At 36.4% G+C, this 27,341-nt stretch overlaps 1 protein-coding gene across 1 annotated transcript; it reads left to right on the top strand.

Annotated features, from left to right (window-relative positions):
* Nucleotides 1-1,282: 1,282 nt before the first annotated feature.
* On the top strand, nt 1,283-26,589 carry LOC101978562 (steroid transmembrane transporter SLC22A24). Its single transcript, XM_078045787.1, is given in 10 exon segments — nt 1,283-1,985; nt 2,849-2,952; nt 7,298-7,452; nt 7,551-7,719; nt 10,174-10,297; nt 19,398-19,513; nt 21,900-22,114; nt 23,680-23,788; nt 24,290-24,493; nt 25,388-26,589. Coding segments are annotated over 10 exon segments (1,659 nt in total). The 5' UTR covers nt 1,283-1,583; the 3' UTR covers nt 25,449-26,589.
* Nucleotides 26,590-27,341: the final 752 nt, after the last annotated feature.

Below are 27,341 nucleotides of genomic sequence, written 5' to 3' on the forward strand. Positions count from 1 at the left end.
TTGAGAATTTTTACCATGAAAGAAATAATAAGGGCTGGGGCTGTGGCTCGGTGGGAGAATATACGCCTACATGTGTGAGGCACTGAGGTTGATCTCCCGCACCACATTAAAAAACAAACAAAAAACCCCTAAATAACCAAACTACAGGTATTGTGTCTATCTATAACTAAAAATATTTTTAATAAAAGAATTGGTAAATGCTTAAGAAAACAGGTGTTTGGCCTGATGTAAATACCACACAATGTATACATGTATCAAAACATAAAATGGTACCCAAAATGTGGACATTTTAAATGCATTTTAGATATCACTTAAAATATTTCATTTAAATTCTCAAAAAAGTCATTTCCTGAAAGAATCTATACAACCTGTACAGAAGTATTCATTTTAAGATGTTGCACAGGTGATAGATTTAAAGCTCAAGAATAAAAATCTCTAGTCTGCAGAATTAATTCCAGATATTTTGTTTGGTTGCTTTTTTTTTCAACCAGCCCAACTCCTCCCATTATTACCCTGCACGTTTTTCACCTTTGGAATATCTTGCAGGTACACAGTTTTGTCAATTTTTTAGTATAATTATGTACTTATAATCATGTACTTTCTTGTTTTGAAACTGTCCTTTTAATCATTCATTGTCTCAGGAATTCTCCTTCACAAGTTTGAAGTTTTACTTTTAGAGGGATGACACTCCTGTCCCATTCTACCAAGAAATCATTAAACATTTTCTGTGAAATTGTTTATGTGTCTATCTCTCACTAACTGGGACATAAGACCTTGTAACAGCAAACTGTGTTTCCAAATTTGTAATCAAGCACACAAATATACTGAAATAAAAGGCCCAAATGCTATTTGAATAAATTAATACATCTGATAAAATAAATTATGGCATAAAAGTTCTGTTTCCTTTCTCCTTGTTCCTAATACTTGTTTCCATATTTCAAAAACTTTAAAATCACTGTCACTATTTAAGCTGAAGCAGAATTCTAGATACCAACAATCAGCAGTTATTTTCAATATTCCACTTTCCTTTATTTTAACCAAGAATATTTTTCAGTAACTTCTAGTGAAAATTCAGTCCTGTGTCAAGATCATTGTAATGTTTTGAGCAACCAATAAAAAGACAATTCAGTCCTAAGAAAAGCCATGCTCTGTTCTTTACACAGTAATATCAGAAAGCTTTTTACTTTTGAGATTCCAACATTCCTTTTCTGAAAAGGACAGATCATAGAAAGCTATATTTAGGGTCATATGGAGATGACATCCACTGAAAGTTAATGGTTGACTTCTCAGAAAGCTCAAAGATCAGAATCATTCACAGAGTAATCTTTTAAGCAGGTTCAGTTGTCAGTAAGTAGAAGTCTCTTTGCCAAATATTTCTGTAACTTTATTGAAACGATCTGCCTGCCTAAACCCAAGGACTTTGAGGAAATCCTTCCATTATTCTGCAGCTGTGAGTCACAGCCCATCAGGAGAAAGTTGAATGAGGATCAACACATTACAGGTCCTGGTGAAAGGAAGCATTTTCTCCTTCTGAATTTACCTCCATAAAGAGATTCCTTTAGGTGATCCCCTGTTCAGCCTCAATGTCCTTTGATGAGCTCTTGGATCAAGCCGGAGGCCTGGGGAGATTCCAAATCTTTCAGTTAGTTCTCTTTTGTATCACCAACCTCCTAACATCCTCTCATATTATACTGGAGAACTTCACTGCAGCAATTCCTAATCATCGCTGCTGGGTCCAGATTCTGGACAATGACACTGTCTCTGGTAATGACACCAGGACTTTCAGCCAAGATGCCCTCCTGAGGATCTCCATTCCCCTGGACTCAAACCTGAAACCAGAGAAATGCCGTCGCTTCATCCATCCCCAGTGGCAGCTCCTTCACCTGAATGAAACTGTCACCAACACAGCTGAGGCAGACACGGAGCCCTGTGTGGATGGCTGGGTGTATGACAGAAGCTATTTCCCCTCCACCATCATAACTGAGGTAAGGTGCCTCATCCCAATATACTGTTTGTATGATCAAAGAGTTTGGAGGTAGTACCAAGAAGGGACTTGCTTTATACATTTAGTCCCCAGATGTGTACTGTAATTAAATCTTTCTTCCTTCCTTCTGCAGGTAGCAATTGCTTATCCACACCACAATGCTGTTGAGAATGTACAGTACTGGAGTTAATGAATTGAATAGACAAAACATATACCTATAATTATCCTTTAATCTAGTGAGAAAGATCTATAATTTAAAAATTGATCAAATGTTACACTTAGTGATTCTCAATATTTATTGGAAAAACTGGTACTGAGAGCAAGCAAATCAGAATCTCTGGGTCACAGGATCCAAGCATTAGTGGGTTTTTTTGGCTGTTCTTTAAATGATTCAATGTGTGGCCAAGGATGAGAGATATTGTAGTAGTTGAAGTATGGACTGCTAAGAAAAGTCAAAGGCAGGGTCCTTATACCACTTACATGATGATAAAAATAAATTAAGGCTTTAATTTTTGGTAACTGAAATTTCTTAAAAATGTGTTTTTATATGTTTTAAATTGTAGTAGCCAGAAAATGTGTATAAGTTAGTGGAATAAAGGGAGTTGGTGGCCTGAAGGTAAAAATGAATAAAGACCTGTAGAAAAAAGGTTCAGAACATTGGAAGGTTATGAGGCAGGAGAGAGGCAAGTACACTTGAAGGGCTGAAATAAGTGGAGGAAGGGCAACCAGGGAAGAGTGACTGTTGGTGAAGCTGGCAGGATCCACAAAGCAGAGGATCACATACATGGTATCTGGGAATTTGTGCTCCTTTTAAAGGCTTAAAACCCTCTCAAACTCCACTGTGCTTTTTTGATTCTCTTCCAGTGGGACCTGGTTTGAGAATCCCAGTCATTAAAACCAATGGTTCAAACTCTGTTTATGACTGGGTCACTGTTGGGAAGTCTGATATATAGCCCTCTTTCAGACAGGTGAGTGTCACCTCACTTTCTTTTAGACTGTTGGTCAGATTAAGTTTTCAGTAAGTATTTATTCCTTTATTTAAGAAATCTTGCTGAACTCTGTGTGTTTTGCACTGAAGTGTATACGGGTATCACTTTCTGACTCTACGAAACTACAATAAAATATTAACACTTCATACATAAACTGGAATTTACAATTTGTTGTGAAAAACTCATTGTGCTGCATTAAAGAGGACAGAAAAGGGTATGTCAATCATATCAGTTTCAGGAAGTAATTTGCAGAGCAAATCGAGGAGATGAGGTGTATGTAAGAGTTCAACAAAGGGAGAGGAAGGAGGCATTTGCATGTTTAAAAATTAGTGCCTGGCCTTGGTGATGTTCTGAACCACTTAGACCCTGTAAGATAAGTGAGCATAGATACTTTAAAACTGGTCATAATTTCACACATGCAGTGTAGGCATACGTACAGAGGGAAGTCGTCACTATAAAATCTGAGGATTGAGTAGCATTGTGGGCCTGATGGGATCATAAGTCACTGGACCTGTAACCTGGACGCTGATCCTTGTGAAATGACTTTAATAGGTAACATTTGTAACCAGAAAAAGTAATTATTGAGAAGTTAGGAGGATAAAACTTGGAGGTGAGAAACTTGTGGCTTCTAGCACCCTGGCAGAGCTAGAGAAGGCAGTCAGCTGTGACCCTCATCCAAGCATGTCTCCCACAAGAACACTGGTGGGGGTGAAGATGCTCAAAGCCACCTAGTAATCTCAGTTTAAAATTGTGACTTTGAGCATACCACATTTAATTGTTACCTGTATGAATTTCTGTGTCAGAGAGCTCATTTCCCCCTGGTTTTCAGGCCTCTGTACTACCAATTTGTAGTAGAGAATGAATTAAAAAAACAGCTAAGTGAAAAATATGAATAAGTAAGTTTTCTTTGAGCATACATTCAGATTATTATCCCTAAACAGTAGAATAAAAAATGTGGTATATTCATATAAATTCTACTGATGAGGAAGAACAAACTACTACCACATGCAATAACATAGGGGAAACATTACATGGCACGGAACTACCTAATACAAGATTTCAAGTTCTATAAAGATCAATGCAGATAGAATAATATATAGTGGTATAGTTTATGATCTTAGGTATTTTGGGTCGGAATAGTGTCCAGGAGAGAATCTGAGAGAGGCTTCTTCATGAGAGTGATGTTTTATTGATTTAGGACTGGTTAAATGGGTACATTGGTTCTGTGAACATGATTACATTTGTAAACGTCTGATATCTACACTTTTGTGTGTTATGTAAATCTCAAAAAATGCTTAATAAGAGATCTAACAATGGTGTCATGGGACTATTGGTCTAGGAGTATAATTTGATAGAAGGCAACAATAGCAAACAAGAGACCAGTTGTAAGAGGATTGTTCAATACTCATGAAGAGATTTGTAGGATGGCCCTAACAGATCTAATGGAAATAATGGAAGCCCATAAAGAAACTTACTATATTAATTAGTTTAGTTCACAAATTTAAAAAGTGCATAAATTTGATATATTTGTATATATTGAATACATATAGTGTATGTATTCAAGATACGTTTACAAACCTTAAACATTTTAAGAATGTTATAAACACATCGTAATTGTACTATGAAGTACTATGTGATATTTCATTTTATGTATACCTTACATATACTGATAAAATCCAGGTAATGAACATTTCCGTCTCCTTATGATTATTTTGGTTTGTAGTGTTCAAGCTCCTCTCTTATAGTGATTCATAAAATATACTATAGGTTATTGTGAACTATAGTCACCTGATTTTCTGTAGAAGATTAGAATTTATTACTGCCATCCACTTGTGCTTTGGTGCCATTATCCAGCTTCCTTCTACTCGCCCTCACCTCCCCTGCTTCTCCTAGTCAGATGTTATGAAGTTCAACCCCCCTATCAAATGAAGGACCTTCTGCCACCCAGTGTCTTAGAACACTTTAGAGCATTTGTAGCTCACATTTGCAGCTATCATTTGACTGTTGTTGATAACACATTCCATCCATACCCTATGTTGACCTGTGTCTTCTCAAGCTTAAAATTGTTCTTCCCCAGGTAACACCCAGTGGTATTCTATCACACATAGAATAAAACCCTGAGTTTCTTCTCAAGTCTTGCCAGTCTGAGATCTGGCCCCTGCCTCCCTTCCTCATCTTGCCTACCCACTTCTCCATTCTCTGCTAGTCTTTAGAACATCTAGCTGGATTCTGCCACATGGCATTTATATTTGCTGTTCTTTCTGCCTAGAATGCTTTTCCTGTACACTGTTCAGCCCAACTTCTGGGTACTCAGATTCAAATGTTACTTTCTGAAAACTCATTTTCCTGACTCCCTATTTAGTGATGCCTCCACCCAAGTTACTCTCATTGCACTTCCCAGCCTTTGAATTTAATGGGAATTTTATAACTTTGCCTTTTAAATGCCTTATTTCTCCACTGAGTGGTAACAAGGACCATCTGTCAGTCTATTGAAGTAGCCCAGAGGAAAGATTATAGGGGTGTAAGTTAAGGGGACAGTATGGAGGAAGAGGGTGGCAGAGGGAAGCAACTCACATGGTGACCAGGAAGCAGAGAGAGACTGCTGTCACAAGATGCAAATATATACATCATAGCTGCATCCCCAACGAACCACTTCCTTCAGCCACACCCCACCTGCCTCCATTTACCACACAGTTAATCCCACCACTGTGGGGAGCCACTCTAAATGACCCATGTCTTCCAGTCTTCAAGCAAGAGCCTCTGACTGATCACTACATTTCGTGGTGACTTGGGTGTTGTCCCAGCTCAGGAAGTCAAAGGCATGTCTTCAGATGTAGGTGTCACCCCTGGGGTTGAATGACACTCACCAGTCCCTTGTAACCCTGCTCCTTCTGGCCATGGTTAGAACTTTCTAAGAACTTTCTAAGTGTCCCCCCAATAAAAGCCCACTTCCAAATGTGCTTGCTCTCTCTGTCAACCTGGAAATTCACCCTGAGCGGCCCCACATTGGGCGCCACTTGCTGCCCCCGACCTGCGCGGGTAGCTGAACTTATGGTCGTTTGTGTGAATTTCCAGGGACAACAAATAACACACACACACACACACACACACACACACACACACACACACACACGCGCGCGCTTTACCTTTAAACAGTCTTTAGGACAGCTTCTCTGTTCTCGCCTCAGACTCCCCAAATGGGAGAGCAAGAGAAGGTCACAAGAGGCTGGAGAGAGGGAGCAAGCTCGTTCAGAAGTGGGCTTTTATTGGGGGGGGGACCCTTGTTCTTAGAAAGTTCTATCCAAAAAAGGCCAGAAAAAGCAGGGTTACAAGGGACAGGTGAGTGTCATTCAACCCCAGGGGTGACACCTACATCTGAAGACAAGCCTTCAACTTCCTGAGCTGGGACAATGCCCAAGTCACCAAGAAATGTAGTGATCAGTCAGAGCCTCCTGCTTCAGGACTGGAAGGCGTGAGTCCTTCAGAGTGGCTCCCCACACACCATGGATTATCTCACTGATTAGTTTAATTGGGTCATTTCTCCTCCAGACCTTCTTGCATTGTCTCCCATGTGAGCTTTCGGAAGACATCACATCTAAACCATAAAAATTAACATTTCTGAAAACTTTGTATCAGCTCATGGAACTTTGTCCAAGTTAACTCCAGAATGAGACCCTTCCCTGGAGCTCCATGACACAAATATTTCCCTGTTCTTTTTATGTGACATGTCCTTCTGTTTCGTATTCTCTGTCTGTCCTCTGTGGACCTCCTATGAGTTCCTGTGCTAAAGGTAACAGTTGCCAGGTCGCCTTCTGAAACACATTTCCCGAGGCCTATGAACACTGACATGGCCCAGAGTAGTGATTATGCCATCTATCTGCAACTTTGATGTATTGTCTTCCCACACTTCCTTTCAAATCCTTCAGCATTTACCTAAAGATCACACAGATCCAAGTATGGATCTCTTGATTTCACTCCTCAGCACTCTGAATATGACACACAAATCCACTTTTCCTAAATGAATGTTTTAAAACAAACATTTGTTATGACCTCCCCTATTTCCTCCTCTTGATATGGCTCCACATGGCATCAAGGTCATTTATGCCATGTGTGTTGCTGTGCATTCTGGCATCACTCTCAGATTAGCAGGGATGCTTACATCTGTGATTTTTGTTGTTGTCTAGTATTATGATTCCGCTAGACCACAGTACAATGTCCTACTTGTTAAACATTTTACCCTAAATCTCAAGTTATTTAATCTTCTCTTGTTTTCCACATATTATTTTTGCTCTGAAATAAGCTAACCTGTTCCAATCTTTCTTAGGTTTGGGCGGAAGGTGGTCTACCTGTGGTGCTTACTCCAGCTGGGCATCGTTGACACTGCAGCAGCCTTTGCCCCCACCTTCCTTATTTATTGCATATTACGCTTCTGTGCTGGGTTGAGTGTCATGACTATTATGATAAATTCTTCTTGTCTCAGTAAGTAAAAAATTTGAGACTTTCATTTTCTCATGCCTGAATTGACTGTGAAATTACCCTTTGCCTGGAATGACAATTATGTACATATTTTATTCCAGTGTCAGAATGGACAACATCCAAAAGGAAGTCTGTAGGAATAGTCCTGATATTGTCTTCCTATAGTGTTGGGCAGATGTTCCTTGGAGGACTGGCTTTTGCCATTCGAAAGTGGTACATTCTGCAACTGGCTGTGTCTGTACCCTTGCTTGTCCTCTTCTTGCCCTCCAGGTATGAACAATCTCCACATTCTTTACAAGAGAGGCCAAGGTGATAACAGAAGAGCTATGTCACTGGGTATCTGTATGGCCCCAATACTGCTCCTAACTCATGTCCCCGTTAACATCCTTTGTGCCATCCAAGGTGCAAGAGAGGAAATAGAATGGAAGTTTGAGTGGAGGTTGGCACTATGCAGTCACCATTTTTGTAAAATAGGCAGAAAATTGTCATGAAATCATTAGAAGAGAAAAAATAAAAAAAATTTATTATACTTTATGAGGGTGGTATAATAATACATAATATTGGAGTTCATTGTGACATACTCATAAATGCACATAATATAATTTCCTATATCTCATTTTCCCTTACCTCCCTTTTCCCTGCCCTCTCACTCCCTCTGAATGGCTTCCTCTACTCTTATGTTTTCTCTTCTACATGTTTATTTTCTTAATTGGTGCACTATGATCATATATAAATGTGGAGTTCATTGTGATTTGTTTATACATGCAAGTAGCACAGTTTGGTTAATTTCAATGCCCAGCACCTTTCTTTTGCATCCTTTCCTCCTTTATCCTTGCCTGCCTTCCTCTGCTATATTGTTCTCCCTTCTATTTTCATGAGCTCCTTTTATTTTATTCTTTTTTTTTAATCTCTACCTTCCAAATATGAAAGAAAACATTTAATCTTTGACTTTCTGAGTCTGGCTTATTTCACTTAGCATTATGCTTTTCAGTTCCATCCATTTCCAGCAAATAACATAATTTTATTCTTCTTTATGGCTAAATAAAACTTTATGTGTGTATATACCATATTTTCTTTATGTGTTCATCTATTGATTGACACCTGGTTTTATAACTTGGCTATTGTGAATTTCACACTTATAAACATTGATATTAATGCATCAGTATAGTATGCTGATTTTTTTTTGATAAATTCTGAAGACCGGAATTGTTGTGTTGGGACATTTAGGTCTTTCGTTTATATTGAGTTAATTTTTTATATGGCATTAGGCAAGAATCCATCTTCATTTTTCTTCATGTGGATATCAAGTTTTCCTAGCCTCATTTGTTAAAAAGACTGTCATTCCCCCCATGAAATTGTCTTTGCATTCTTGTAAAAAATCATTTGACCATACATGTGAAGATTTATTTTGAGGATCTCTACCCTATTCCATCCTGTATGTATATATGCCTGCACCATATTGGGTTTTTTTTTTTCTTTATTTGTTTGTTTTGGTACCAGGGATTAAACTCAGGGGCACTTGACCACTGATCCACATTCCCAGCCCTATTTATTTTGATACAGGGTGTCTCACTGAGTTGCTTAGTGCCTTGCCCTTGCTGAGGCTGGCTTTAAATTCATGATCCTCTTGCCTTAGCCTTCTGAGCGGCTGGGATTGCAGGCATGCAGCACCGCATCCAGCTTATTGTAATTATTGTTGCTTTGTAGTAACAAATACATTTGTTTTGTAGTATGTTTTGAAATCAGAAAGTGGGCATTCTCCAATGCTGTTCTGTTTCAAGAATATTTTGTCTATTCAGAGTCCTTTGAGATTTCATATAAATTTTAGAGTGTATTTTCTATTGCTATGAAAATCTTCATTGGAGTTTAATAGGGATTTCATTGAATCTGTAGATAACTTTTAGTAGTATTGCTATCATTGATTTCAATCCATGAACATGGGATGTATATCCATTGGTTTTAAATTTTTTTTCTTTCAGCCATTTTTTTTGCAGTTTTTATTTTATAAGTCCTTGGTTAACTTTTAAGAATTCTTTCTGATTGTTGATAATGTAAATGGAATTATTTTGTAATTTTCTCTTCAAGTTGTTCATTATTATTGCATATAAATATAATTGACCTTCTATGTTGATTTTTTATTGTGCTCTTTTGCTGCATTTCCTATACATTAGCTAAAACATCTTTTTTTTTTCCCCTGGAATCTTCAGTATTTTCATATAGAAAACCATATCATCTGCAAACAGATAATTTTACTTCCTTCTTTTTTATAGATACCTTTTATTTATTTTCTTTGACTAATTAATCTATCTTTAACTTTCAGGACTATGTTGAAAATAAGTGGTGAAAGTGGGCTTGCTTGCCTTATTTCTCATCTCAGAGAAAAAGTTTTTAGTCTTTCACCATTGAGTATTGTGTTCATTGAATTGTACCCTATGAAAATATTATGATATGTAAATTATATATCAAAACAAAAAATTGGAAGGCAAATGGATGATTTATGCCATTTGATCCTTGTTTACTGATGCCTATAATTATTTTCACACATTAATGTCCAGATATGTCCCTCATCTTAGTGAAAGATCAGTCCAGTGGAAGAAGAAGATTTGGTTATAAATTACACTTCCATAATGAGAAAGTATGTATAAATGGAAAGGTAAAGGAATCTCAAAGGTTGTGTGGAAATTAAGTAGTTGAATATTTACTGTACCTTTCTTCTTTAATCAGGAAGCTGGTGGAGTCCTTCCGGTGGCTGATTGTCACAAATCAGCTAGAAAAGGGTGTAAAGGAACTTAGAAGAGTTGCACACATAAATGGAAAAAAGAATATTGAAGAGACCCTGACCATAGAGGTGATCTGGAAGGGGAAACTGGTTGCCGGGATGAAATGACGTGGCCTCATAATCACACTAGGCTGTGTCCCTCTGTCCCTGGGTGGGAGGGCTCTCTCTCGCCCAGTGAGGAGGTCCACAGAACAGGGTAGAGGAGAGTGTGGCTGTGGAGTTGCTAATCAAGACCTCTGGAAACCAAGCAGGAAGCAGGTCTGATTTTATTGTGTAGTTACCATGTATATTTATTTACTCAGGCAGTAGCTAAACAGATTACAGGCAGCCACCAATGCAATGTCTGCTAACTGTCCTTGCAGCGACCAATTGAGGAGTGGGCCATGGAGCAAGCACAGGGATTGCAACACATGGCCTCAAGCTCAGGGCTGTGCCACGGGGTAAACGGGTTGCTGTTCACACTTAGCATGTGGGGAGTGGCCTGCCACTCAGATGCCCTTAATGTATGCCATGTATGCAGTATTCCATGAACTTGTCCCTGCATTTGGGGTGACTAAAGGGCTGGAATGGGAATTCTGTGTGTGAGCTCTTAAGTCTCTGTCCTTTTTCTCCATGGATTCATTGTAGAGAGGAGGCACTGAAAAAATGTATCTTTGTTTTTATTAAATATTTGGACATAGATGTTGCAATTTACTGATGGAAGTACACTAATTGTATAGTAGTTCATTTATCACTATTTAAATAAATCACAGTCCCTTTTAAGGAAAATCAGAAAGCCAATAAGACAAAGAGTAATTGAGCATGCAAAAGATAGCACTAAAATTATTATTCTAATTCCATCCATTTATTTAACAATTCAACAAATATTTATTGTGCAACAAATGTCATATACTCTTCTACACAATATAGACATGACAGTAAAATTCTTTTTGACATTTAATATCGTTCTCATTAAAGAGTACTAAGGTTGCACCTCTGTGAAAAATTTTTGGAAAAAATCTTTTTTTTCCCCTGAAGTTTTCCTCCTGATGGGAGTCAGATCCTGATGTGGCTCATTCAAGAATACTCTAATTAACACATTTTAAAATACTTATTCATCTACTGTTTGCTATCATGTTAATATATAGTAATAAACAAAGTCACCTGAAAATAATTTTTGAGAGAACACAGAGGAAGTGTTCACCTTAGCTTAAATGGGCCAAAAAGTATTCGGGGGCTGGAGATGTGGCTCAGCGGCAGCGCGCTCGCCCGGCCCGGGTTCGATCCTCAGCACCATATATAAACAAAGGTGTTGTGTCCGCCGATAACTAAAAAATAAAATATTAAAATTCTCTCTCTCTCAAAAAAAAAAAGTGTTCGGGGTTAACTGATAAAAAGGAAGCTAAAATGCATTTCAAGCATCACATAAACTGCTTGGTGGAGGGAAAACTAATAGGCTCCCCTACATTAAATCTGAAACAGAGCAAATGCCCTGCAGAAGAAAATTTTTATAAAGAAAAACAAAGGATAGATTCTCTGGCTACAAAATTATTCCATCCTTCTGATCCACTAAATAAATTGACACATGCTCAATTTCCCCCAAAGTCTTATTTCATTATAGCATGTGCTTGAAGTCCAGAATATATTTTTTAATGGCTGGCAATTGAATCAAGGACTTCACACTTGATAGGAGAGCACTCTACCACTGAACTCCACCCTGGCCCCCAGAACCTGAACACTTAAATGAGGTCCACGTGTGGTTGAGGCTACTTACCTATTATGTTCTAATCATAGAACTTGTAAATCTATGAAACTCAAGAGATCAAATGCTGTTCCAAACTTTTCCAATGTGTACTGGTGATAAAAGCATAGAGTAACTTCTGTAGACATTCCATTCAAAAAGGGGATTTGAGACACAACAGAGTTTATAGCAATTATGAAATCAAGGTAGGCAAAGTTTAGAAATTCTGAAAGTACATCTCAAGGCTTGGAAAACTGAAGAAACATGGATCTTACAACCTTTTGTCCCTTGGCTCCAACCTCTGAATTTCTTTCCTCTTATATTTTCATTTAAAGGGTGTTGCAAGCTAGTTTATCAGTGATAGCATTTTTGAGAGCCTTTCTAATTTGATAAAATTTCTGTTCTATCAGTTAAGTTGTCAATGTTTTTTTCTGACAAATGTTTCACAAAATCATTGTGGATCTCCTATAAATTTCATTGGGGTTTACAAAAAAAATTGTAACACTTCAACAAACATCTTTGACATAAGCCTTTCTCTGCTTTGGGTTCCTGAAATGGCTGAGAGAAAATACATCTAAGTATCTCAGAAGTTCTATTGTTTGTTTGAGATCTGATCCTCCTGAGATCTTGAGAAACATTGTACAGGAGGTGATGTATATGCTAATTACCCAATTTGTCCATGTATACAAGACATACATTGTACTCCATAAATATGTACCATTATTATGTCAATTAAAGTTATAATTAATTATTAAGAAATATTGTTCTTTCACATGCTGGACCTTACCTGTAAATTAGGACTTACTTATTTCTAGCCATGTTTTCCTGACAATGTTCCAAATGATAGTCTCATTTGCCAAATGGGAAGGCTGGAAAATCCTAGTACCTTTTATATAGTTTTACTTCAACTTACCTTGCTCTTCTTGCTTTTATTATGAGCAAGAAATCAGAAGATTTCTACACACTGCCCAACCTCTATATCCATTCCAAAAACTTAAACTATTTTTTTTACAGTGGCATTTCAATCCTAGTACCAACATGAAATGAATTCTCTGTTGTTATGGAGTAAATTCTCCCTTAAAATATAGTGTCTTAACAGCAACCTGGGCAGTGATTACCTAGGTCTTGTGGTTAACAGTCTCTCACAGATTGTGATCAGGACGTTTATTGGGAGTATAATATCACCTAAAGCTTTCAATTTTCCCTGATTCTTCATGATATGGCATAGGGTTTGTGATGTATACTATTTACAATATTGAGATAAGTTCCATCTATCCTTATTTTCTTCCTTTTTGTCAAGAATAGATGCTGAATTTTGCTGAATTATTTCTCTGCATCTATTGAGATGACTATGTGATTTTTGTCCTTAATTTTATTTTGTGGGAAATTACATGTGTTGATCTGTATATGTTAAGGTATCCTTGCAAGATTGGCATAAAAATCAACTTGGTCATCATGTACAATCTTCTTAATATATCATTGAATACAATTTGCTAATATTTTATTAAGAATTTTTGCATCTTAGTTCATCAGGAGAGTTGGTCTGTAGTTTTCTTTCCTTGATGTGTCCTTATCTGGTTGTAGTATAAGGATGATAGTGGCTTTATAGGATAAATTTGGAAGTGTTCCATCCCTTTCTATTTCATGGAACAATTTGAGGAGATTAACATTAGTTATTCTTTAAAATTCTGGTAGAATTCAGATGACAGTCCATCTGGTCCTGGGTTTTTCTTTGCTTGAAAACTTTTTATTACTGATTCTGTTTCATTGGTAGTTATCATTCTGTTTAGGCTCTTGTTCAAAGCTGTGAACAATTATGTACCTATGAAAAACAAACTTCCCCTTTATTCAAGTTTATACTCTGACCATCTTGATCTTTTTTCTTTTTCTTTTATTGGTTCTGTTTTAGTTATGCATGACAGGAGAATTTACTTTGGTATATTTATACAAGCATGGTTTATATCTTATTCTAATTAGGATCTCAGTCTTGTGGATGTACACAACTGTGAGATTCACTGTGTTGTATTCATATATGTACATAGAAAAGTAATGTCAGATTAATTCCACTGTCTTTCCTATTCCTATTCCCCTCCCATCCCTTCATTCCCCTTTGTCTAAACACTGAACTTCTATTCTTCCCCTCTTCCTATTTTATTTTGTGTTAACATCCATGTAACAGAGAAAATATATGACCTTTTGTTTTTTGGGGACTGGCTTATTTTACTTAACATGATAATCTCCATATCCATCCATTTTCTGGCAATATCATAAAGTCATTATTTTTATGGCAGATTTATATTCCACTGGGTATAGCATATATGCCACAATTTCTTTATCCATTCATCTGTTGATAGGCATCTAGTTTCATTCCATAGTTCTGCTATTGTAAATTGTGCTGCTATAAACATTGATGTGGCTGCATCACTATAGTATGCTGATTTTAAATCTGTTGGATACATACTGAGGAGTGGAATAACTGGTGTTTCCATTCCAATTTTTTGAGGAGTCTCCATAATGCTTTCCAGAGTGGTTGTACAAATTTTCAGTCCCACCAGCAATGTATGAATGTTTCCCTTTCCCCCCATCCTCACTAACATTTATTCTTACTGTATTCTTGATAATTGCCATTCTGAATGAAATGAGATAAAATCCCAGTGTAGCTTTAATGTGCATTTATTTGATTGCTAGAGATTTTGAATATTTTTTAAAAAATAAATTTGTTGACAATTTGGGTTCATTTTATAACCTGGGAATTAATGCCCTATCTGAAGCATGGGTGGCAAAAATTTTCTCCCATTCTCGAGGTTCTCTCTTCACATGCTTGATTGTTTCCTTTGCTATAAATAAGCTTTTTAGTTTGGTACCAACCCATTTGTTGATTTTTAAATTTTACTTCTTGTGCTTTAGGAATTTTGATAAGGAAGTCTGTTTCTAAGCCAACACGAAGTGTTGTGCCTACATTTTTTTTGGGGGGGGGGTCAGGTGCAGTGTTTCTGGTCTGATACCTAGCTGACCACCCTTGATCTTAGAATCTTTCTTTCCCATAGGCAGAGTTAATATTGATAAAAATCACCCTATGACCCAACATGATCTACACTTCAATTCGATACCCATCAACATATCAATGACACTCTTTACAGATCTAGAAAAGAATAAGGAGTCCTAGAATTCATATGGAAAGACAGAAGACCCATATTAGCCCAAACAATTTTGAACAAAGAAAATAGCACCAGAGATATCACAATATCTGATTTATACTACAGAGTTGTAGTTAGAAAAATGGCATGGTACTGGAAAAAAAACCCCATATATATATAAAAAAATAAATAAAACAATGGAATAGTACAGAAGACCCAGCAAGAAACCCATCCATTAATTCATTTTATCCTTGACAAAGACACCAAAACATGTTGGAGAAAAGACATCTTCTTTAGTAAGTGGTGTTGGGAAAACTGGATGTTCATGTGTAAAAGACTGAAACTAGATATATCTCATCCTTCACAAAAATCAATTAAAAAATGGATAAAAGACCTAAGAATAAGGTAAAAAATTTGCAAATTGCTAGAAGAAAATATAGGGGCAACACTTCAAAATATAGGTGCAGCCAATGACTTCATTAATAAAACTTCTATAGCTCAGAAAATAATATCAGAAATCATTGAATGGAATAGCATCAAATTAAAAAGTTCCTGCACAGCAAAGAAATAATAGTGTGAAAAGAGAGCCTATGGAATGGGAGAAAATCTTTTTCAGCTACTCTTCTGATAGATAATTAATATCAAGAACTCAACACCAAAAAGCAAATTGCCTAAATAAATGGGCAAATAAACTAAAGGCATTTCTTAGAAAAAGTACAAATGGTCAACAAACATGAAAAAATGTTCAATATCTTTAGCCACTAAGAAAATGAATATTGAGACTACATTGAGATTTTATCTCTCTAGTTAGAACAGCAGTCATTAAGAATACAAATCACAATAAATTCTGGTGCAGATGCTGGGGCATTGGAACTCTGATACACTGTAGGAATGTAAATTAGCACAGCAACTATGGAAATCAGAATAGAAATTCATCAAAACTAGAAATAGAACCATCATATGACGAGCTATAAGAGTGAGTAGCTCAGTATTTATCCAAAATAAATAATATCAACATTCTCTAGTGATATATTCACACAAATGTCTATGGAAACACAAGTCATGAGCCAAGTTATGGAGCATGTATTCATCAACAGATAAATGGTTAAAAACACTGCTATATTTATACACAACAAGGTTGTATTCAGCCATAAAGAAGAATAAAATTTTGTCATTTGTCAAAAAATAGTTGGAATGTGAGATCATTTTGTTAAGTAAAATAATTCAGACTCATAAATTCAAGGTCACGTGTCTCCTCTCATATGTGGCAGCTGGAGAGAAAAAGGGGAAAAAGGAGAATCTCATGAAAATTGAATGGAGACTGTTGAGTGAAGAAGAGGATCACAGGGAGGAAAAAGAGGTGTGACTTGGAAATACAAGTAATTAAACTATAATGTTATATGCATGTAGGAATATGCCACAGTGAAACCTACTATTCTGTATGATTGTTATTTGCACCAAAAAAAAATTTAAATTAAAAAATTATTCCCCATGTGTGCTCTCAAGCTGATGGTTTTAGCTTGCTACTTGAGCACTTTGAACATAAAGGCACTTTTCCTCCTCAGTAGACAAAACATCTCCCAGACAGATTATATTTTTCTTTTAGTCATCTGGTAGGAGGAAAATAGTAATAAATCATGGCAGAGAAATTATACATTTTCTTTCAAACATAAACCTCTGCACTATCTTTAAACCAGGCAGTAACACTAGATTTTATCAGGGAAGAGGGGTCAGTTTTTTTTTTCATGCCAAGTAGTACTAGGGGATGTAGGGATTCAAAAGGACCAAATGCCTCTGCTCAGGTATAACTATCCCAACAGGAGTACTGCTTTTCAATTAAGGCCAGGTCTTTTCACAAAAGAAACCATATAATGTCATATAAACCTGACATTATTCTTAAAACTTAGTCCTGGGACTTGGTCTTCATATTTTTCTTCCCTCTACCTGTGGAAGATGAGGGTCTCCTTATATACTGCTCTTTATATACATCTTCTGGTTTTCACATTCCACTTTAGATTGGTAGTCAATCACCACCAGTCTTCCATTGTCTTTCTTAAATGCATTCATAGCACTTTACAAGAGCTATTGAATTCTCAAGTGTGAACAATTATTCCTTTTCTTGAAACTTTTGAAATCTTGGGATCATATGCATACTGGTGCACTCTGTTCTACCACCAACCCATCCCAGTTTACCACCATTGACAATTTTAATACCTAAATTACAACTGTATGAACCGGATAACACCATTATGTTGTATTTATTGGATGATCTGGCTCTAGATTCTCATTATAGCATCAATTTATTTGACTACTACCAGACAATTACAAGTATTGTAAATCTGGCTTCCTAGGAACTGGGAAATCTGAGATTTGTGTGCAGGAGGTTTATGGAGATGTTCTTTCAGGACATTTTCTATGAGGAGAAGAAATGGAATTAGGCAGAAATAAAAGTCAGAGTATAATGCAATTGTAATAGAGGACCCAGGAGATTTTGTAATAAACACTGGAACTAGGATTGCCCACAAAAATTTCTCGGCCTTGAAGCAAGGAGCATAATTTTGATATGCTTGAATTTTTCAGTTATTGGATAAGGACAAATATATGGCATTGGGTGAGGAGGTTTTGTTTATCCAAGGGCAATTCTCAGTGGGGGCCACAACAACCAGCATCAGCACTCACAAAAGCTGGAGAAGTGAATGAGAAATGTGAGTAAAAAAGATACAACAGCATCCACTAACCAGAGATTAGCAAACTATGTCCAGACTAACACCTGTTTTTGTAAATGAAATAGTATTGGAATGTAGCCAAACCCACTTGATCGTGTATTGTTAATGACTGTTTTTTGCTACAGCATCATGATTAAGCAGTTGCAATAAGAACCAGTGCTTATATGGCCTAGACTCAGGGGTAAAAATTGTCTGTGATATCCTGTGCTAAGTCACTATAGTTTTGTTGTTGTTGTTGTTGTGATTGTGTGGGGTTGGTTTTTGTTTGTTTGCTTGTTTTTTTTGTTTGTTTGCTTTGGGGCATTTGGGGGAGTTGATTTGTTTGATCCTATGGATCAAATTTAGGGCACTTAACAACTGAACCACATTCCAGGCCCTTTTTATATTTTATTTTAAGACAGGGTCTAGCTAAGTTACTAGGGCCTCACTAAGTTGCTCAGGCTGGCATTGAACTTGCGATTCTCTTGCCTCAGCCTCTTGAGCTGCTGGTATTACAGGCATGTGCCACTGTGCACAGCTCACTGTAGTTTTATTACCAGAAATAAGTTATTACTATTTGAAAATTATTAAGTGCCTTCTCTTGTGCTGAATACATTTGATATTTACATGTGTGACATTGAGTGATGTTTAGATAACCCCTGTGAGAGAACAAGAGGCTACTGTCACCTTTAACTGATGCATAATAAATCTACACATTTGGGGATATTTTGTGATATTCTGATTCATGGATATATTATGTAATGTTCACCTTGGAGTAAGCATATCTATCATCTCAAACATTTATTGTTTGTAGTGAGAACATTTGAAATTCTTTATTCTAGCTTTTATTGAAATACAGAATATGTTATCATTATCAATAGACACTCTGCTGTACAACAGAAGACCAGAAGTTATTTCTCCTATGTAACTGTACCTAGATACCTGTTGACCAAACTTCCCCAAAATATTAAGTAACATAGAAGTGTCAAGCCTAAAAGTTCTAACCCTGAACCAAATGTTTTTGCAACTATTATATTTCACTTGGAATTTCACCAAATTTCATCTGCTATAACATCTGGCCTGGGTGCAAATTATACTTCATCGACAGATTCCCTACTTTTTACACTCTTGTAACTCTGTACATTCCAATCATGAGTGGAGTCAGCATGACTATAATACTTAGAAAAAGTTTACTTGGAACCAAATCATAAAGTGGACCTAGCTTTTATAAAATTCATCGATTTACAGAGGTAAACTCTAATTCTAACAATGAGGGAACAAATCTCATTTCCAGTGGACAGGAAAGAAATTTCAAACCCTTACACAAGTACTTTTTCATTGTTTTTGATGTACAGTGCAAATCTTTTTGTTAATGCTTTTTACCTCTCATAAGCTCAGTTTTAAAACTGGCTTTATTCCTAGATAGTTTTCATTTCTCCCCACATTTTTTGTAACTCTCCCTACAAGAGAGATCACTTAACATCCATATTCCCCATGAGGCAGAGGTTTCAAAGATAGTAAACATACTTATCTCATCCTCTAGTACTTACCACTATACCTGCCCATTACTGACATATTATAAATGCCTGTTGTTTTTGTTGTTTCAGTATGTGAAATCCACCATACAGAAGGAGTTGGATGCAGTCCAGACCAAACCATCAATTTTTCAATTGTTCCATGCACCCAAAGTGATTATGAGAACCTGCTGCTTGAGCTTTTACAGGTAAGTACCATCTGGTGTTTAGTAACTTCAAAATGTTTAAGATGCAACCACGTTCCTCCTTTCAAAAATTATTAGCCATGAGGAACAAATATGGTAGAGTAGAGAAAGGTTTCACTTTCTAGTTTCTCTGTGGCTTTGAATTGAATCAATGGGAATACTGTGTCTCAGTGAGGTAGATGTTTAAGTGAACTCACTATAATTAATACTAGACAGTCAGAGACTCAGAGAGGCCCAGAAATACTGATATTTCAAATGAAGGACATGAAAGTGTACTTCAGTGCCAAGCCAGTGGTGGCTACTGCTCTGGATCACCACAGAGGGGTGATAAAGAAAGAAAAAGCAGAAAAAAAGTGGCATGGAGACTCCAATAGAATAGAAAGGAAGCCTTAACTTAGCTTACTCTGAATCTACAGTTGGAGTTGGTTATTGAAAGTGCTCCATGTTTCTCAAGTTGGGAGAAGAGAGCCAAAGTGGGATGCCAACTCGTGGAAGTTACACTAGATGTGGGGAACCACTTTGCTACAGGAACCAATAGAAAAGATTGGCACAGCATCCTGGCTGGCATCTACCATATGGCTAGGATGCATACAATTGAAACAGGCATACAGAAGATTTCAACCAGGAGAATTCAGTTCAGATAAAGAGGGGAGTGAAAGTTACTTTCCCATAGAGTCTGGTGACTCATTTAATCAGCTAAAGATATTTAGGAAGCCAAACAGGCAGGCATGATTACATTCAAGGATTGAGTCTTGGAAGGCCATAGTCTTGGGTGGTGGAGTGTTCTGCGACCTGCTGTGCCACTTCCACCCAGGGAACTTGGTTACCCTATGAGTGAAATTATCAAGAAGTGTCTGGGATTGGTACAACCAGAATAGATTACCATCTACCTCACCCTATGGGTTTCTTTTACTAATATCTCCAGAATATGACAAAGTTCCAATTATGGATAGATCCCAACTGTGGGAACTTTCCATTTAGATCTTTGAATCATCCCTGCTCTAAGCGTGCATTGACCTAGTCTTTCTAGACAATATTCCAACAGATGGTATTTCTCTTTCCATACTACCTTGTACTAATGAACAGAAAACCTAAGTCATTTCAATAAGCTTTGATTCAGGCTACTCCATATTTGGTTCTAGGTCTAGCAATTGAGACAAAAGGAGGAAGACTTAATAATCCCCAATCTTTGCTATAAGATATACATACCCTGGGAAGAAATGGAAGGAAGGGAAGTCTAACATATGTAGTAAATACCCATCCTTGTTCAGTTTCAACCACCGCAATGAAGACAATTCTTTCATTCATTGTGAACAATTTTTTTTGTTCTTCCAATTGTATTTGCAGTTTTGTTTATATATATGCATATGTGTGTATGAATGGATGTATGTATATAAATCTTACGTTTTTCATATTTTATCAGATTTTTATTTTATGATTTTGTTTTTTAGGGTTAGTGAATTCTTTTTTGCTATTGCTACTCTCTCTCTTATATTCTCCCTCTAATACTAAAATTCTTCTGTGCTCTCCATCCCCTGTGCTGTGTCTTCCTCTCTGTCCCTAACTCTTTCCACTTTATTTTATTTAAAAAAATTTTTTCCTTCTTTTTGGGATTCAATTTATACATTTCTTCTGCTTTATTTCTCTCCTTTAAAATATTTTAATCTTTCTTTTCCTTTTTCCCATTTTTTTCTCTTAATGGACTGATTTTTTCTACTCTTTTAAAACTATCTTATATAATTTATGCCCCAACCATTCATATTGTTACAGTTATTAGTATTGTGGAAATCATAGTTGACACCTATTGCTTACTTTAGTGCTTATCTTATCAGATATAAAAATGAATAGATATGTTATGGCACAACTTCATCTGACTAGGTCACTACACTCTTAAAACCAGGAAACACATATCAAACTCTTCTCCCTAGTTCTCTGCACCCTTACTTACCAGTATTAAGATGAAAAAGAACTCCACACCAAGGATCAAAGAAGAGAGACTCACTGTTGCAAAGAATAAACTTCCCTAGTTTCCAATGTCTAACTCTGTGTTCATTCCTTTATGCCTTCCAATTGAGCAATGTGCTCAGATTTCAAATTACCTTTTTATGCATAGGGTTATGCAGTTAAAACTTTAAATTTTACTGGAAAATGTATGTATCTGCTATATATTCTTTTGTGGCTCAGTAAAAATTATAGCAATAAAGAGCCCATGGTAATTTTATGATAATTTAAGATCACTGCCTTAAAAACATTTTTTATATTATTCCCTTCCATAATTATCATTGACCACATGCCAATATAATCATCATGTAGGAGTCTCCTTCAAAATCTTAGGGAATGTTCCTTAGGCTCTAAATGTTATTAGATGTCTCTTCTCCTTTCACTTCAGATTTTCAAGTGCTGTATCCTTTTATGGCCTCGTACTCAACCTGCAGCACCTGGGGAGCAATATCTTCCTGTTCCAGGTTCTCTTTGGAGCCATCATGCTCACAGCCAGATTCATTTCCCTTTGGACTCTGAAATACATGGGTCGTCGGACAAACCAGACACTGTTCTCCTTCCTGGCCGGAGTCTCCATTCTGGTCAACACATTTTTGCCCCAAGGTGAGAGAGACAAAGGTTTGGGGAAAGAAAGTGTTTCCCTCATTCCTTAGGAATTACATCATCTTACGTGCCTGATGCCAGAAGAATGTCATTAAAAGCCAAGGATTCTTTGCAGTTAATATGAAGATTTGAAACAGATTATGGCAAGCTCTTGGCAGGACTTAGGCTCCAACTGTGCCTATGTCCTTAAGGTATGGTTCAGACATAAAGCTGACCTGACCACATCCAAGATGAACCTGAACAGCAGTTTGAATGGTACAAACAGGGTTTTTAGCAGAGGAGCTAATCATGTGCCTCTGACCTTGCAATTGCATCTCCAAGTACTATCCCTGGGACTCTTCCTGATTTTTAAGGCCTCCCTAACTCAATACATTTTTAGGGAAGTTCTTGAATTCAGTGACATAAAAATACCTTGTCTTCAGGCAGAAAGCAAGAGCACAGCAGGAGTAAGGGGATAATTTAATCTTAATATGTCTTCTAATCTGTTTCATAATTTGTACTTAGAGAAGAAATGAATAATAATTTCTACTTTTATGTATGATTATAATGTACCAACTAAAAACAATATACAAATAAAAGGAAGACCAGTAGAATAGAGGAAGGGGATCAGGGAGATGGAGGAGGAGAGTGAAAGGGGAAGTACTAGGGGTTGAAATGAAACAAATTATGTCATATGCACTTATGAATGTATCAAAATGAACCCCACTATTATGTATAGCAATAATGTACTAGGAAAAACACTAGAAATAGATTAAGAATTTAACCCAACCTATTTTACTAAATTACCCAAATGATCTCATTAATGATTGTGGGAATTTTAGTGGTCACCATGCTCCACCATGTTCCCAGAGCAGGAACATATTTTGTAGGATTTCAGACTGGAAGTCTCCATTCTTCTCCCCAACAGAAGTTTCCTGACTTAAAGGAGAACAATCTATATTCTTTTAAAGTCCTATTTTGATTATGAATTTAAAATAATCTGTTTAACCTTTCTGAATTCAGTAATTCAAAATATGTGATTAATTCCCAGTGTGACATTATTCATGTCTGAATAGGATTCCTAATGCTAGGCTTTAAATTCTGAATTATTACCTAGAACTTGCCTCTCTACACATTGTCCAATCCCTTTGTCACTATGTGGAGGAGGACCTGTCCCACATCACACATTGTTCCCATACTCTTAGTTCTAAACTGTTCAAGACATGGGTCATAAAATCCTCATTTTTTTTGTTCACATATAGTTCTAGGCCCTCCAGAAAATGCCATGAAAAAATTGACAGAGTAAATAAAAACAAATATTTCCTGATTTCTCTATTCCCACCATTATGAGCAATACTCAAATGTGCAGAGAAAATTGAAGCAAGAGATTTAGATCCTTTGGTTCAGTGTTTCAGCCCAGCATTCAGCAGCTCATCAACCTCTCCATCATCTCTGAGGGGTTGCATTTTGTCTGTCATTTGTTTCTCACCTGCAAACCCTACAACAGAATCACCCCACAATTAGTTAGGGATAGATAGATTTCTTCAGCCAAGATTTTTTTATTCTCCCTGGTCTCTTCTCTCCAGAAATGCAGACTCTGCGTGTGGTTTTAGCAACTTTGGGAATTGGATCTGTTTCTGCTGCCAGCACTGGTTCTGCTCTCCACCAAATTGAGCTCCTCCCCACTGTATTCAGGTACAAGAGCTAAATGACCTTCTGTCTGCTTTCCAAACAGGACTTTCCGAACTGACTGACACTTACTGTAGGGAGAAAACTGAGACTGTTTAGGTGTTCATTCCTTTATGCCCTCCAACTTGTAAAACAAATTTTAAAAGCAAACTAATAATCCACAATTATTTAAAACAGACTTTATGCCTGGCAAAGTTGCCAAGTCCTTTACTGCAGATTTTCACTTAATCTTAAGAGCCACACTACAGGATTGGTGCTGTGGATTTTCTAATTTTAATAATGATGAAACTGATTAATTGGAAATCAGTAGAGGCCAATGTCACAATTAAAAGCTGATTCAAAGTCCATGTGTTTAATAACTCTGCTGTATTGTCTCCCAAAATGAAATGGAGTTGACAAATGTAAACATATATATATATATATATATATATATATATATATATATATATATATATATACACACAGATGTGTATACGATTTTCTTTGTGTTGTTATTTTCATCCTAAGGTCAACACTGGGAGGCATCACTACAGTATTCCACAGAATAGGTGCAATACTGGCTCCTCTCCTGATGACCTTACTGGGGTATTCTCTCCGTCTGCCCTGGATCATCTATGGAGTCATCACCCTCCTTGCTGTCCTTGTTATCTTGCCCCTTCCAGAAACCAGGAATCAGCCTCTTGTTAACACCCTCCAGGATGTGGAAAATAAGTAAGCAGCTGCCCTGGTTGTTACCTGAGTAGGAAGTGGCTATGTTCTCTAGCTCTGTGACAAGGAAGCTAATGACCTTTTGCAGCCATCTGTCCTTCACATAGGCTCAGATCTTAACTACTTCTCTTTGACCCATGTCTTTTATTGAGTGGCAGCTCTCCTCTACCCACAAAGCTGTATCACTCCTCTTGAGACTAGATTACACAGACCATCTTGCACCAGTCCTTTAATAGCAAAAAGGTCAAATTAGTCCTACTGTGAATGGCACACACTCTCCACTCTTATGAGAAGCATACTCCCAACTTTTTCTCATAAATATGTTAACACTCAAATACTTAATTCGTATACTTGTGGTATTATCAGGCATCAGTCCCATGAGTGCTTGTTATATTTTTGGAGGAAATAAACTTGCGTCAAAGATACAAACTTGATTACTGCTTCAGTCAGGAAGGATTGTGGGACTAAAACAGAAAAATCTTACTTACAATGATGGCTGTATATCTAAAGGAAGTGGATCCTGTAAGATTTAATCCAATTTAATGCCATGTATAGTGGAGATTTTGAGAGAGATAAATTTAAGAAATGGGATGATAGAATTTGGAATGAAGAAAAATGAGAAAATGCCCTTAGAATTTTTAAATTTTCGTTTGATTTTTTTTCCCCTGAAAATGTCATTGACCAAATGTCTAAAGCAACAAGGGTAAGAATAGCAATACTCAACACTGTCTTCCCAGACATTCTCAGATATCAAGACCTTTCCCAGCACAATGGTGTCTAGGGAGTGTTGGATTAGAATGATATCAAGTAGAGCTTGTTACAATGTTTATCATCTAGCATGCAGAGTATGTGCACTTATTCTACATCTTTGCTTCTTTTTTTATTTCTTCTTCCCAGCACAAATTATTCAAGAAAAGTAAAGCAGGAAGATACTTCCACAAAAGTAACACAGTTTTAACGACTTCCCAAGAGTTGATCCAAAGAAGAACAAAATAAGGGAGAAAAAGTCAAGATTGTTCCATATGCCTATAAAACTAGTCATAAATATAGTGGACAAATGGATGCCACATAAAATCACTAAATATACAATTTGGTTTTCAAAATAAATAATGAGTTTATGTAATTTCACCAAACAATTGTTGGTTTGAAGGAAGACATTGAAAAACAAGTTTGAAGTTTATCTTGAAATTAATAATAGAAAAAGAAGTCTTGTCTCTATGACCCAGCAATCCCATTACCTGATATATATCCAAAAGAGATAGAGTTTTTATGCCAAAGATATACCTGCACTTCCATGTTTATTGTAGCACACCTATGTTTTATATTACATGAAATGGAACACTACTCAACCACATAAATGAAGAACATTCTGACATTTGCAATAACAAATAGATGGGAAGGACATTATAATAAGGGAAGTACACACATAGAATGACAAATAATATATAAGTCACTCACATGTGAAACCTGAAAATGTTGATCTCAAAATACAGTAGGATGGTGATCTCTAAAGACTAGGGCACTGGGGTAGGGTAAGTGAATGGAGGATAATCAAAGGATACAAAGTTACAATTAGGTAAGATAAATAAGTAAAAGAGGTCTATTAAGCAACGTAGTGACTACAGTTAATGACAACATATTGTATTCTCGAAAAATGCCGAAAGAATGGTTGAGTGCTATCACCACAAAGAAATGATAACTGTGTGAGGCATAATGCATGGGTTAATAAGCTACATTTAACCATTACACAATGTACATGAACTGCAAAACATCAGGTTGCACACAATAAGTACATATAATTTTGTATGTCACTTTGAATAGATAAAATTTGAAAGCAAGAAAAGGAAAAGGAGTAACAAAGGGACTGGCTCATATATCATGAAACGTGCTACATTTTATAAAATTACAGGGATCCAGACAGTAGTGGTATATGGCACCACAAATTATAATCATTCCAAAAAACATACTCTTATATGAATAGACATTTAATATATGAAATTTTTGGCACCAAAATCACTTACCAATTTAAATATTCTGTAATAATTAATATTAATTAGCTATCTGGGAATAAATTCACAAAAATATTTTCAATGACTCAATTTGTGGTAATATTTTATTGTGTTTCCTCTGGACTCTTTCTGGTTTCACACTTTAAACAACTAATATGAGTCACTTTAAAATATTATAAATATTATCATGTATTAAATAACAATTGACATGATTGATGACTTCAACATACACATGTATATATGTATTTAATATATAATTAGGAATAAAATTATACTTCAATACATAGATGGGAAAAAAGCAAGAGTAAATAATTCTCAGAAGAAAAAAGCAACATAAAAATAAGAAAAGATGTCTAAATTTGTGATCAAATAAATATATACTAAAATGAAATACTAACATTCATTTACAAAAGTAACAAAATATTTTAAACCTATTATTTATTCTCCAGGTAGTTGTGGTACAGTAAAATGGAAATGCTTACAACACATGACCTCAATACAAATTGCAAAGCCACAGTGATCAAATCAGCATGGTACTGGAATAAAAACAGAAACACTCAACATTGAAACAGAACAGAAAATACAGAAATTAATTCTCATATTTAGAGACATCTGATGTTTCAAAAGGAACCAAGAACATACCTTGAAGAAAAGACCATTGCTTCAACAAATCATGCTGGAGAAACTGGATATACACATATAGAAGAATGAAGCTATACCTCTACCACTCACTGTACACAAAAACCAACTCAAAGTGGATCAAGGACCTAAATGTAAGTGCTGAAACTATGAAACCACTAAAAAAGTCATAAGGAAAACACTCCAAGACATTGAAATTGGAA

Source organism: Ictidomys tridecemlineatus, chromosome 4 (genome assembly GCF_052094955.1).
Source record: "Ictidomys tridecemlineatus isolate mIctTri1 chromosome 4, mIctTri1.hap1, whole genome shotgun sequence".
NCBI classification, from domain to species: domain Eukaryota; kingdom Metazoa; phylum Chordata; class Mammalia; order Rodentia; family Sciuridae; genus Ictidomys; species Ictidomys tridecemlineatus.